The 12,448-nt window shown below is 37.2% G+C and overlaps 1 protein-coding gene across 1 annotated transcript in view; it reads right to left on the reverse strand.

Moving 5' to 3' along the window:
- The window catches only part of GLRA1 (glycine receptor alpha 1), a 65,796-nt gene extending 55,016 nt beyond the window's left edge, over positions 1-10,780 (reverse strand). The window contains exon 1 of the mRNA XM_088134679.1: positions 10,674-10,780. Within this exon, the coding sequence (XP_087990805.1) occupies positions 10,674-10,780 (107 nt within the window). The remainder of the gene's footprint in view (positions 1-10,673) is intronic.
- Positions 10,781-12,448: the final 1,668 nt, after the last annotated feature.

The raw sequence follows: 12,448 nt of genomic DNA on the forward strand, positions 1-12,448 counted from the left end.
CACTGTTACAGGATCCTCACATTACACTGAACCATACAATTGCTTTTTTTTTTTTTTTTGGGCTCAGGATGATGTGTGAACAGCACCAGAGAATAAACTTTAGTTTGTTTTAAACTAGACATTTGTAAATGTAAATGTAAAATGTTAACATTTGTTTGTTCAACCCAATTTGCTGTTGGCTTACTAACTACAGCAGTGGCTTAGCATAATGTGCGAACAGGGTTACATTCATGATTTCCTGGCTTATTTCTGATTTAGTTTTATGCTCCTCACAAGCCTCAGAGGTGCTAAAAAAGGAAAGAAGAGTAAACTGGGAATTGGCCCAACAAACAAAGATTGCTTTTCTGGTTTGTTTCTGGCATGTTTGACAGAATAGGTTTAAAAGAAACTATGCCAAGGAGGGTTATGTGTGTGAAGCATAATGTGCTTCTCTTTACTATCCAACAAGCATCAGATTTCCCCAGCGTAGGAGATGGACCACTTTTATAACCGAAAGTACGAAACAGGCACTATTAAGTGAAGTCCTGCTTTGCTATTACTTATATCATGTTTGGATAACCAAACATTTTCCTTATTGAAGATTTTCCTAAGCTGTGACCCTCCAGATATGTTGGCCATTTTTGGCTGGGGAATCATGGCAGCTGAAATCCGAAACATCTGCAGATAATAGTTTAGTATTGCGGTCTGCCATTCAGGAATTCTGGGAACTGCAGTCACTCAAATTAGTAGCAAGAATTTCATTTATGACATCCTGGTGTGAGTATGGCCCTTGATTTCCCCGTTACTTATCTGATATTATTATGACTGCGTTTCTTCATTTTAATAACATATCCACGTGAACGTGGCAGTTTGTAATGGATTTTTAAAACGAAAGCAGGGGAGTGTAATCATTTGTTAAAGTTGGATAAGAGCCGTACTTTTTCTAAGCTGAGGATTTTATCTGCCTCTTACTATATGTTTGTTGAACAGACACCGTCTCTAGCATACAGAATCTGCTGCTGCTTTTGATTTCTTGAAATCACATAGCAAATAATAACTGCCTGGATATCCAATTCATCCTGTCACATATCCTTGAAATAAGATATGTAGTGTTGATTTTATAGTAATATTATATGCTTATTTGATTGATGTCAGAATGTACAGAAGAGCTCACAGAATTATTCATAAGGGTTTAACTAAATGGCATCGTCCTGTCCTCAGCAACTGATGGGACAAAACGAACAAAAGAAAAAAAATTTTGAATGTGTGAATTCACTGGTTCTCGTCCCCAGCCCACTGAGAAATCTTGAAGAGGTGGATCTAGCCTCCCAAATTTCCTCCACTGTTCACAACAGAACATCCTTCTTGGGCTTCATTGGAAATTAAAATGGTTGCTCCTGGCAGCATTCTCTCTCTCTCTCTCTCTCTCTCTCTCTCTCTCACTCCCTGCTACCACTTGGGTCCTGTTCCAGCAATTAGATAACTCAATTTAGGTACATTGATGAGGGTTAGGGTCACCCTAACCCTAACCCTAACCCTAACCCTAACCCTAACCCTAACCCTAACCCTAACCCTAACCCTAACCCTAACCCTAACCCTAACCCTAACCCTAACCCTAACCCTAACCCTAACCCTAACCCTAACCCTCCAACCAGGCATACTGATGGACATGACTATTTTTAAAAAATGCCTTTTTTTTTTTTTAAAGACTTAGAAAGTTTTGTAACTTTAAATCCACCTGGAAATACTTAAAAGAAGCTTTTGGTTTTGTTACTGAATTTCTCCTTGATACTTCCATAGTTTGCTCAACCTCCTCCACCTCCAGTTGTAATATATGGAACACAAAAGGTTCTATTGTAAAAGGTATTGAAAGGCATCATTTTAAGATTTCAGAGATCTGACTTTTATGCTCACTTTGTTTGAACTTTTGGCAAAAATGGATGAAATTTGAACAGGGGAATGTTGTTGTTTTTTTGTTTGGCCTGAAAAGCCCATCAGCATAAGGTCTAGTCTGATATATTAAATGTATGTAAGATATTAAATATGCTGAAGTATCTTGAAATCAGGCTAAAGAGAACAATGTGATCCTAAAGTTTTCATCTAGAATACTTGACCTCAAATGTATTATCTCATCTTCCAAGATGGAATCAGTTTCCTCTTATGCAAATGTTTTCTTCTTACCTCGTTTTCCCTTTTGGGGCCTTGAATGAATAATGGTTTCAGTAACAACACTTACATTTTTCTTTCCAATGTCCCATAGAATGGGGCATTTATAAGAAAAACATAGAAGGACCAGCACTGGGCAGGACACAACAATCATGATTTCCCATTTGCTTGCTTGCTTGTTTATGACTTTTATAACCCATCTTTTCATTTGAGCACAGTGATAAACACAACTAACAATATCATTAAAAATGCACAAATGTAATACTATAAAACAAAAATAGCACAATTAAAGTGCAACTGAAATGTAGCCAAAAGGGCATCCAATTAGAATACATTCATAACCCTCTTGATTTCAAAAGGGGGTAGATTTGTGCATGTACTGTTAGAAGCTGTGTTATTAATACAAACAAATGTAGAGGTTATTTTGCCCAGGGAGAGATTAATTTGATTTCTGTGCATTTTGGGCTGCTGCCTCCAGCTTCCATCTGAAGGCACCAGGCAGTGATGAATGGCACTGCAAGAAACACTGTCCTTATATGTGATGATCTTCATATCAGCAAATGCTTACCATTTTTCTCCTCCCTTTTCTAAGAATGAGGTGGATGGCATGTCTGTTTGTCTGGAAAGACACACACACACACATTTCAGGTTTCTGAGGTTCTACAAATATAGAACCTTCATGCTGTAGAGATTTGCAAAGCATGGGAGATAGAAGCATTTGTTTTCAATCAAGATGTCTTTGCACTGAGACAGATTTACTTGCTGCCAAGATAACATATTTACATGTTGTAATGCTTTAGCATTAGGTGAGCAGCTTACCCAGTGCAAGATCTGAACAAGCAACTGTCTATACGTAACACATTTTGTTCTGTACTACTAAAGATCACTTTCCTTCCTTTTCAATTATGCTTTTCCAGAATATGTTAGGGCTGTAATTTTGGAGAAGAAAAGTCTGGCATGGTTTGAATATGTGGGCACAGTCTTTATTTTCATAATATTCAATAATAGTTTTAGGCAGCAGAATTTTTTGACTTATTTTCTGTAGTTATTAAGCTACTGTGTTTATTTCCTCATAAGACATTGCTTTTTTTGTGGGAGGGGGGTACACACAGGGCCTTGCTGGTGTTTGTTGGTGAGATAATAAAAACAATAGAAATATATGGGATAAAGTTTAGTGATCAAGCTTCAGGAGAGCAGGACACACTGAGGTCTAGGGTTCCATGAATGCCAAATATACAGTGATTAGTTTGCCAACAGAACACTCATTTTCCAAGACATGACTTCTCATAATTTCACCAATAATGTGTGTATATAGATGCAGGCAAAAATAGGTGTACACCAGTGTAGATCATTGGAAAATGGTGGTCTATAATTTTTCAGCAGAATAGCATGTTGATACAATTTTATGCAAATTTTCTATATGTCTGCTCTTCCAACAGGCAGTTATGAATGCCTGAGAGACCTATGAATATTATATGGAGAAAAAGAACGGTGAAAAACAAGTCAATGAAGTGTGCTCAGTGACAATAATCTTTACTATATTTTTTTTTTCCGGTGTTTGTCTTCTGTACAAACACTGGCTTCCCTTTGCAAATACATGTACAAATGTGTAGCAAATGTAGGCCTACATCTAACTGAATCTCAGAAAATAGAATAAAGAATAATTCTTTAGGTATCGTACCTAATGCAGACTCCTACCCCACATACATGGCCCATTTATACTTTTTTTTTTTTGGTGACTAATATTTTGGCATATTATAATGCTAATTTATCAAGGTTCCTTGAATCAAAGTTAATTTCCAAAGAAGCATACATAGAATTCTATTTGCAGCTTTAAAGTTCAACATGGAAAGGTAATATCTTAGGAAATAAAACCCTTTCAGTTATAATTACTGGTTTGCCATTAAGGCAAATGCAGCTAAGTAATAAAGTATATCATATCATTAAAAGCAGCTAAGCTTTCACTCCCAGCACACATCAAGGCCAATAAATCTAACTAGAGTTATTATCAATGAACTACACACATGACTAAAGGCTTAACTCTCTAACTACAAAAATCTAAAAATTGAAGCTTACTGGAACTTTTATTTAGTGTTATTTTGGATGGTAAAAGATTTGAACAAATACGTGACTTTATGCTGGTGCTTTGGAATTAGCATTTGGCTCCGTATCTAATATTTTAATTCTTGATGTACTGAGCAGCAGATTGGAGTAGAAATCCTTATATTTCTTTTATTTATAAATTGCCATTACCTTTTATAAAGGAGCTTTGGGCATTTGCTCTGAAATGACTAATATTTAACTAAGAACTGTTCCCCAAGAAAAACTATCACTCCTTAGTGCCAAAATTTGGATTGCAGTGCAGTGTCAGGCCTGTAAGTTTCTTAGAGACATTAGAATTATTGCTGCTTGGGGAAAAAAGAAAAGAATAGTAGATTCAGTGAACTTTTGCAGCAGTCTGGTTGGTAGTTTCTATGTCTTTCAGAAACTGAACAGGAATTGAAATAGAAATACATCATAGATATATGAAGTGTCCCATGATGCTTTGTGGTAAATTCATTCCCAAACATGGTTTGAAGAATTTCTTGGATTTCTTTTCTTGGATTGTTTGCAAAATGTCAAAGGGGCTCTAAAAAGTTTTGTTGGTGAATCCTGAGAGAAGAAGCCAATGCAAAGATGTAGCCTGTTACCAGTCAGAGTATGGTTAAAGCACTGCTGTTCTATATGTTATACAAATGGTTCTTAAAAATATTTTTTCTTTACTAGTGTAGTGCATATTATCCATAAGATTTTTTTTAAAAAGAAGACATTTATGCATCAGTGTAAAGGGGATTCTAGAGTGAAGGATGGGGCACTGGGGTGTCTGTGTCAAGATGGCAGTTACGCACATGTAAAAAAGGGGTGGGACTTTGATCATGTGGTCACGACAACCATCTTGACTTCATCCCTGATGAAGGGATATCACATTTTAGATCAGAAATGGCTACTCCTAGAAATGTCTAAAGCATTTAAAAGAACTTTAGGACAATGGTAGGGGTTTTAGAATGAAAGTACACCCTTTCACTACAGTGTTATCCAGCATTGCAGAGGGACAGAGAAAAGAACAGAAATTTGAAATGGAATCTCACTTTCAATTTTGTGACCCAATGTCACATTTCTGTGACTCTATTAAAATAATAATAATAATAATAATAATAATAATAATAATAATAATAATAATATTTTTATAGGGGATGAAAAAAACCGTACTCTAATTTGCTTGTCAAACAGTAGAGGAAAACTGAGTATTATATATTTCCTCCCATCCCCATTAGATTGTCTTTTCACAATAGAAACTGATAGGATATAGAAAAATATTAGCTTGTGATGAGTATATTGAGCAGGTTCATCAAGAAAGGCCTAATTTAAAAATTGACGGGCAACATGGCCTCAGACAGTGCTTTTTCTGTAGTCCTAGTTTTGTTAATTTACCTAGCTACCCAGCTAAGTTCAGGAAAGTTATACTTACTTTATTTCAGGCCAGAAAAGGAGGTTCGAACCAAATCCAATTAAATAGAAGAAAAAACCTCTCAGAAATGGTAATTATCTTCATATAGGCACATTCTAAATTATATCAAATAAACTAGTCCTGTGAAACTATGGCTTAGATATTAGTTTCTGATGATGTTTATGCTTTGCTATTATTTTTGGACACCTTGAGAATTCAGCAGATACGGAAAATGTTGCTAACTTTAAAACAATGGATATATCAATAAACTTGTGTTCATTCTTACCTATGCAACTTGTAGACTTGCTTCTTTAATGGAGAAACAGAATAGGAGTGGTTCTTTAGGAGATAGATATTTAAATGTGACTATATATATATATATATATATATATATATATTCACACACACATTTACACAGACACACATACATACACATATGTACCCACACATATAGTAATATATTTCTATATTATAATTATTGCATTCAACATACTACATTTAATGACAGAATAAAGCAAAGCTGTTGTGTATTAATAAATGCATAGGTTTTGCAGGGCTATACATATTCCATTGTTGGTGGACAAACCTAATGATTTGTCCAACCTAAATTAATTGGTTTATTCCTTTTCTTTTTTAAACTCAACAATTCATTCTAACTATATGTTGGAACTGCTTCAAGCTTTGAAGGCCAACAAAGATTAATATGTAAACTGGTAATACAATGTCTTATTTAAATAGCACTTGTGAATAAACTGCAAATTCTTTCAGAAGTGCTCCGAGTAAAACAGAAACAAATATTATATTGGTAATGTCATAATATTTGTAATCACACACCAGCTGTTATTTGTCCCTGTTAATTTAGTTAATTTAATGGCTTATCAGAAGACCTTATGTTTAACCAGAAGCTTAGTTTTCTTTTTTGTGTAATTTCTGGATACATTTCCCCATCCCTCTTTTATTTTTATTTTTTGCAGATTATGTGTTGAAGTGATACTGACATTTACTCCAATCTCAAATAACTTTGCTTTGAAAAATCATTCAGTGCTATTTGTTACACTACATATTTCTGTTCCATGATGGGCAATTGGATTACTGACTAATTGCATGCTTAGTATTAAACTCTTTCTCCACTTTTCATATTAATTTCAGAAATGTCCTTAATCCAGTATTCTAAAATCTCAAAAGTGATTTGTGAATAAACTATAAGTTCAGAATTTGGGTGGCAAACAAGCAACGTGATAAAAACTGGCAATGTCTTCTTTAGAGACATTATTGCTTCTGGAAATTTTTGCAGAATTTGCTTCAAATTTCTTATGCCAGGATGACTACTTGAAAGCACCAATACACGTAGAACTGAAAGGCCTTGTTTCTATGCAGCATAGCAATATTAAAGTCACTGCATGTGTATATATGTGTCTAGGTTAAATGTGGGGTACTGGAAAACGTAATGTCTGGTACCAAAAATTCTCAAGGAAGATAGCAGACATCTATTATCAGATGTTTTCCAAATGAGTCTTCTTTGCATATGTGTTCCATAGAAAAGACAGGCAATTTGTATGTCAATAAAATGAGGAGAGAAGAACTGTATACTTTTTCCTGCTTTTCTGTTGGTTGCCTAATTAACGGTAAGGTATTTGGCACATGATAAAGACCCTGTTAATACTTAGTTGACATAATTTAAAATTTCTTTTTAGAAATTTTAATAAAATTGAAACCTTATTAAGGTATCATTATATACCCTAAAGCTGCCCATAGGTTACCTGCATTCCAGTAATATCTGTTCATTATCCTATGTGGAGATCTGTATTGCTAGGATCAAAGAAGAGACTGGCAATTAAGATTTGGAGAATTGGGGCAAAAGCATAGGACATATTTGTTCTGAACTAAGATTGCATTCTATACACAAGGCACTTGAAACCTTCTTGAAGTAAATAGTACTTCAGCAGTGTAACTGAGTGCAGAATTTATGCTGCATCCATATGTTTTGATAATGTGGATTTTCTTTATAATGTGGCATCTTACATGACCAATATACTCCTGATTAGAGATCTAAAATATTTTATATTAGAAGATTGGGAAGGCTTCCAAGCACTGATCTTGACATTATTGGAACAAAATTAATTAATTTTGAAAAACTAAGGGGGAAGGAAGGAAGGAAGGAAGGAAGGAAGGAAGGAAGGAAGGACGGATGGACTGTTTTTGGAAATGTTGTTTTTGTATTTGTTTATGGGTAGTCCATCTGTCTACCTAGATATACAGTATACAGTGATTCAGCATTCTTTATCAAACCACCAGGTTTTGCACTTCTAAAACACATGGAAGATGAAATGTTCCAGTCATGCAGAACAAATGAAGTGTAAAATTGATGAAGCCTGCAGCTTATGAAATAAATATAGGTCCACAAATGCCAACTGATGACACATCTCATTTCCACAATATAAGATTATAATATTCATTCTCATACAGTAACTCTTTGCCTTCTCCCTGTGTCTTTAATAGGAACTTCTGAGAGAACCATGTGGCACTATTGCCAGTTTTATCATATACGGTCAACAGATTAATCAGAAACATACAGAAATTTCAATCTTATATGTATTTCTCTGAATGTACATGCTATGGAAATAAATGGTGCTTATTTCTGAGTAGACATATAGGGGATGCATAAGTTTCTGAAAAGTGAGGAATTTGATTGTAGTGAACCAGTACAACTTAGCTTCTGGAGCCCAAGTGGAGCAATTCTAACAATTCTCCCAACATAAAGCAATTGTTTCTAAAAGTGTCATTATAAATGGATGATTAAAGCATAATCCACACTTTTTAATTTGTAATCCCCCCCCCCCGCCTCCCACAACTCTGTGCTTTAAGTCAGAAAGAGAAAGATTTTGTTTTGTGGTAGATGCGTGCAACACTCGTTGCCATCACTAGTTGTCGCTTTCTTACCAGTCTGAGTACTTGATGTTTTCAGCACTGCGGTTACAGGCAGAGAATGCAGTGCTAATTACAACGAGTAACTCATAAAGCTGTCAAAACTCCTTCTATTCAAAACTGAACAATTAGAAACAAACAAACAAAAAATATAACTCCAACAAACAAACAGACAAGTTGAATGAAAGATATGAAGAGGGAATCCCAAAAGAGACTGGAAATGTTTTGGCAAACAGATCTCAACTGAAGCAAGCGTACCAAATCCAGCATAGCATCTCCAACACCCAGACACCCCTAGCTCAGTGGTTTAGGAAAAAGCCTACCTGAAGAATACTATGGTCTCCCAAAGGTAGACTCCAAATGCATTGAGGTTACACATTTTTTCAGATCGGATGAATTTGTAGTCCACAAGTCAGAACAATAAATTGGCACTTAGCAACAAAATAATAATAGTAATGATAAATAAATGCCAGACTGAATAAAATGGTGGAAATTTCCTCTTTGCTAATTTTCTATACAATCCTCGTAGTTAGAGACGCGTGGGCAAGAGGAAGAAGCTGAGCTCGGACCGATGAGGCGCTGGGAATTCAGGACCCTGGACAGCAAGCAGCCCCCCTCCCCCACGTTTTAGCACCTTGGAGAGAAAAAAATTGGCCTCTCAACTCCCGCGCTGCTCTCCGTGTTAAAACAGCCTCGCTCGGAGGGCCAGATTCCTGCAGAGAAGAGAAGAGAAGAGAAGAGAAGAGAAGAGCTCCCTTTCCTTCAGTGGAACCCCAGCGCTCCCACCGGGCGTCTGGACCATGCAGAATGCCACGAGAATAAACTGGCCATGTGGGGGGAAAGAAACCCAGGCTCTAGTCTCCGCGGTCCGTTAGGGTATCCCTCAGTTATATCCAAAGGAATTTGCGATCCTCCGCATTTTGCTGCATTGTTCCGGAAATGTTGTTTTCCCGCTGGCTGATGTTTTGGTGCCCTTGATTTCTGCCTCCAGGGATCTATCCCACACGAATAAGTTATTATTGCTGCAGGGACGGCGTCCCATTGCTCATGACTAAAGCGGGGAAGGAAGCTAAGGGTAAGTTTCATGGGCTTCGGTTCCCATTACGATCGGAAAGCAAGAGAAAGCGAAAAGTCTCTCAGTTGTCCCTTGACCAGGTCCATTTTCTGCCTCGTCCTATCTTCTCCTCGACAGAACTCGCGGGATCCTGAGACTTTCCTGCTGCATTAATTTATTAAACTAAGGAGGAGGAGGAGGAGGAGGAGGAGGAGGAGGAGGAGGAGGCGGCGGCGGCGGCGGCGGCGAAGGGGGCTACGAGGGAGGGGGAAAGGAAAAGGTTCTTTAAAAAAAAAAAAACCCGAAGAAAACCCCACCGTAAGCCGGCCCCTGGAGCATCCTGGCTCCGCCCCCTAGTTCCTCTCATTGGCCAGTGAGCTTGAAAAGCCACATTTTGTTGTGCTTGGATCAAATGCTCGTTACTCAGTGAAAGGAGTTAACCTTTAGAGTGCTGGTGCTTTTTGTCGTTTTTGGAAATCAGCGCCTTTTAAAGTGTCTTCCACTCTCTTTTTTCCGTAACCCGTCCCCTATCTAGGGCAGACAAGCGCTGAGCCGGCAGCGGCGGAGCCACGCGCGCGCGCTCCGAGCCTTTCTTGGGTTCTTTCCTCCCCTCGTTTCCCTTGCTGTCTTTCCCGCTGATTTTCACCCGAACGGAGTCGGGAAACTACACGCAGAGGGAGAGCGAGAGGTAAGGGAGAGCTTGTCAGTTTTACTTCACCGAACGCCTCGCGCTGAGCGTCACCATCTTTCATTTCTCAATATCACTCCCCTGGAAACACGCGGGTTCTCCAAATCCTAGAGACATTAAAAAAAAAAAAAAAAGGGGGGGGGGATAAAAATTCTTGTTTTTCTTTTAGAGCACCTGAGTCTGACAAGGACTTGAAAGTCAATCAAGTTTCCCTACGTTTACCTTTAGGGATTTAATGGATCTTTTAATGTTTTTTTAAGAAATAATTTTCGGATCAGGTGTTCACCCAGTGCCTCTGTTCCTTGAAACAATCTCCTCAACGTGAGGAAGGACAGAGATACTAAATCTGGATTTGGTTCAATTGCTATGCTTACTTTGTGGAAATTAGCTTCTCTTGCCTAGTAGTGCTTTCACACACTCTGTGCCTCAGATCCGTGTTTTTGTCTGCCTCTGAAACGCAGTCCTGGAACTTGATGTACATTTCCTCTGTGAAGCCACCTACACATCTGACCATTAAATATATGTCAAGATGTAACAAAGGCATAGTCCCTCCCTGAGATTTTTCATATCATTGATATAAATGTCAGTCTGTTGTACTTGCATGTTCAAAGAGAACCACAGCTGTACTGAATGTACTTAGCTTTATTAGTTGGTATCATGCTGCTTGTTCAGTCACTGATAATGAGTTATCCTCCATACAGTAACATTCATGCATGTAGCTTTCTTGACTTGTTTTTATGACTAAATTGAGGGGAAGCAGAGGAGCTTTTGGTGGTAAGCTATATTTTTTTCACAGCTGGATACCAACTCAGTGACAACAGCAGTAAAAAAAAATCCAGCCAAAGGGGAAGAATTAAATCAGTGGGAATTAAAAGATAAGAGAGGCCCTTTTCTATTGACTGCTTATATCAAATACATAAGTAATGTAATTCATTCCTTTCCTCCTTCCAATGCATGGAATTAAACCCCAGGGAGATTAAAAATAAAGGATTTTCTCCAAATGTACTTACAACTGTAGCCCACAGCTTTTTTCAGTCATGATCACATTTATGTGCTTTCAGTATTCTATTACAGGCATGAAACACTTTTGGTTTTCCTGAATCAAAAGAGGAAGAGATTTAAATGTTAATTGATCCACAGTTAAATGCTTAAGGTTGGCTGGATTGAGCAATTTAAAAGTTTTCATAGAAGGTGGGACATTTTTGTTTGTTTTATATTGAAGTACTTGGTGCTGTAAGCTGTCTCAGTTATAGGAAAAGTGGATGTCAAGAAAAGATGTCTACATGGGAAGGATCCTATTTAAACTATTAGCCTCCTGGTAATATAGCATATATTGTAATGCCTCCTTATCCTCCAGAACTGTTGATAAAAAATTCAAACCAGGAGTAAGAGAGGTAATGGATCCCTTGTTTCCCCCCCCCCCCTTTGCTTTATAAACATGCTTATCATGGACACTCTGCAGTATTTTTCATAGCAATCTGGTATAAAATATATAGCAGATAGGCAATGATATATGCAAATTCTATGTAATATCTATCAATCAATCATCTACCATCCATTCCTAACACAGGCATGTGGGTTTCAGAGAATATTTATCTACCTCTGTGGAAAATATGAGTGCTGAGTGAAGTAGGAAGAAAACCTTAGATGTGACATACTTGAAAGCTTAAAGCAAAAAGACTGTCTTATGACACCTTGTAATACTCAGGGGGCTAAGTGCAAGGAAGTTTTCCTTTTTGCTTTTTTCCTTAAAAAAAAAACCAACCTGATCACATAATTTTAGAATGTGTGCTCTCAGAAGTAGAAAGGTTAGTTATTTAATTTATTCACACATTCTGTCACTTAGTTTCAGTTCTTACATGTATTCTAACCATTTTTCTCCATAGTAATATATCCATCTTCATGAATAGTGATATGCAGTTTGTCTGCATATATGTTGATATGTGGGATAAGTCAGGAGGGGTAACTATTCTCATTTCATTGTATATTAAATTTCCCTTCTGGGAAACTTTCCTTCTCCCTAACCTACTCCTTCTGCCCAAAAAACTATAGTCACTAGAGTCTTGGTCTTAGATGTAATCCTGGGCATTAAGTATTATTGGTTATTCTGAAGAGAATATACTCCAGTTTTCAATTTCTTCCTAAGATA

The sequence above is a fragment of the Python bivittatus genome, unplaced genomic scaffold (assembly GCF_059951505.1).
Source record: "Python bivittatus isolate LINGU-HERP-01145 unplaced genomic scaffold, Pbiv_v1 ctg000080_np1212, whole genome shotgun sequence".
NCBI classification, from domain to species: domain Eukaryota; kingdom Metazoa; phylum Chordata; class Lepidosauria; order Squamata; family Pythonidae; genus Python; species Python bivittatus.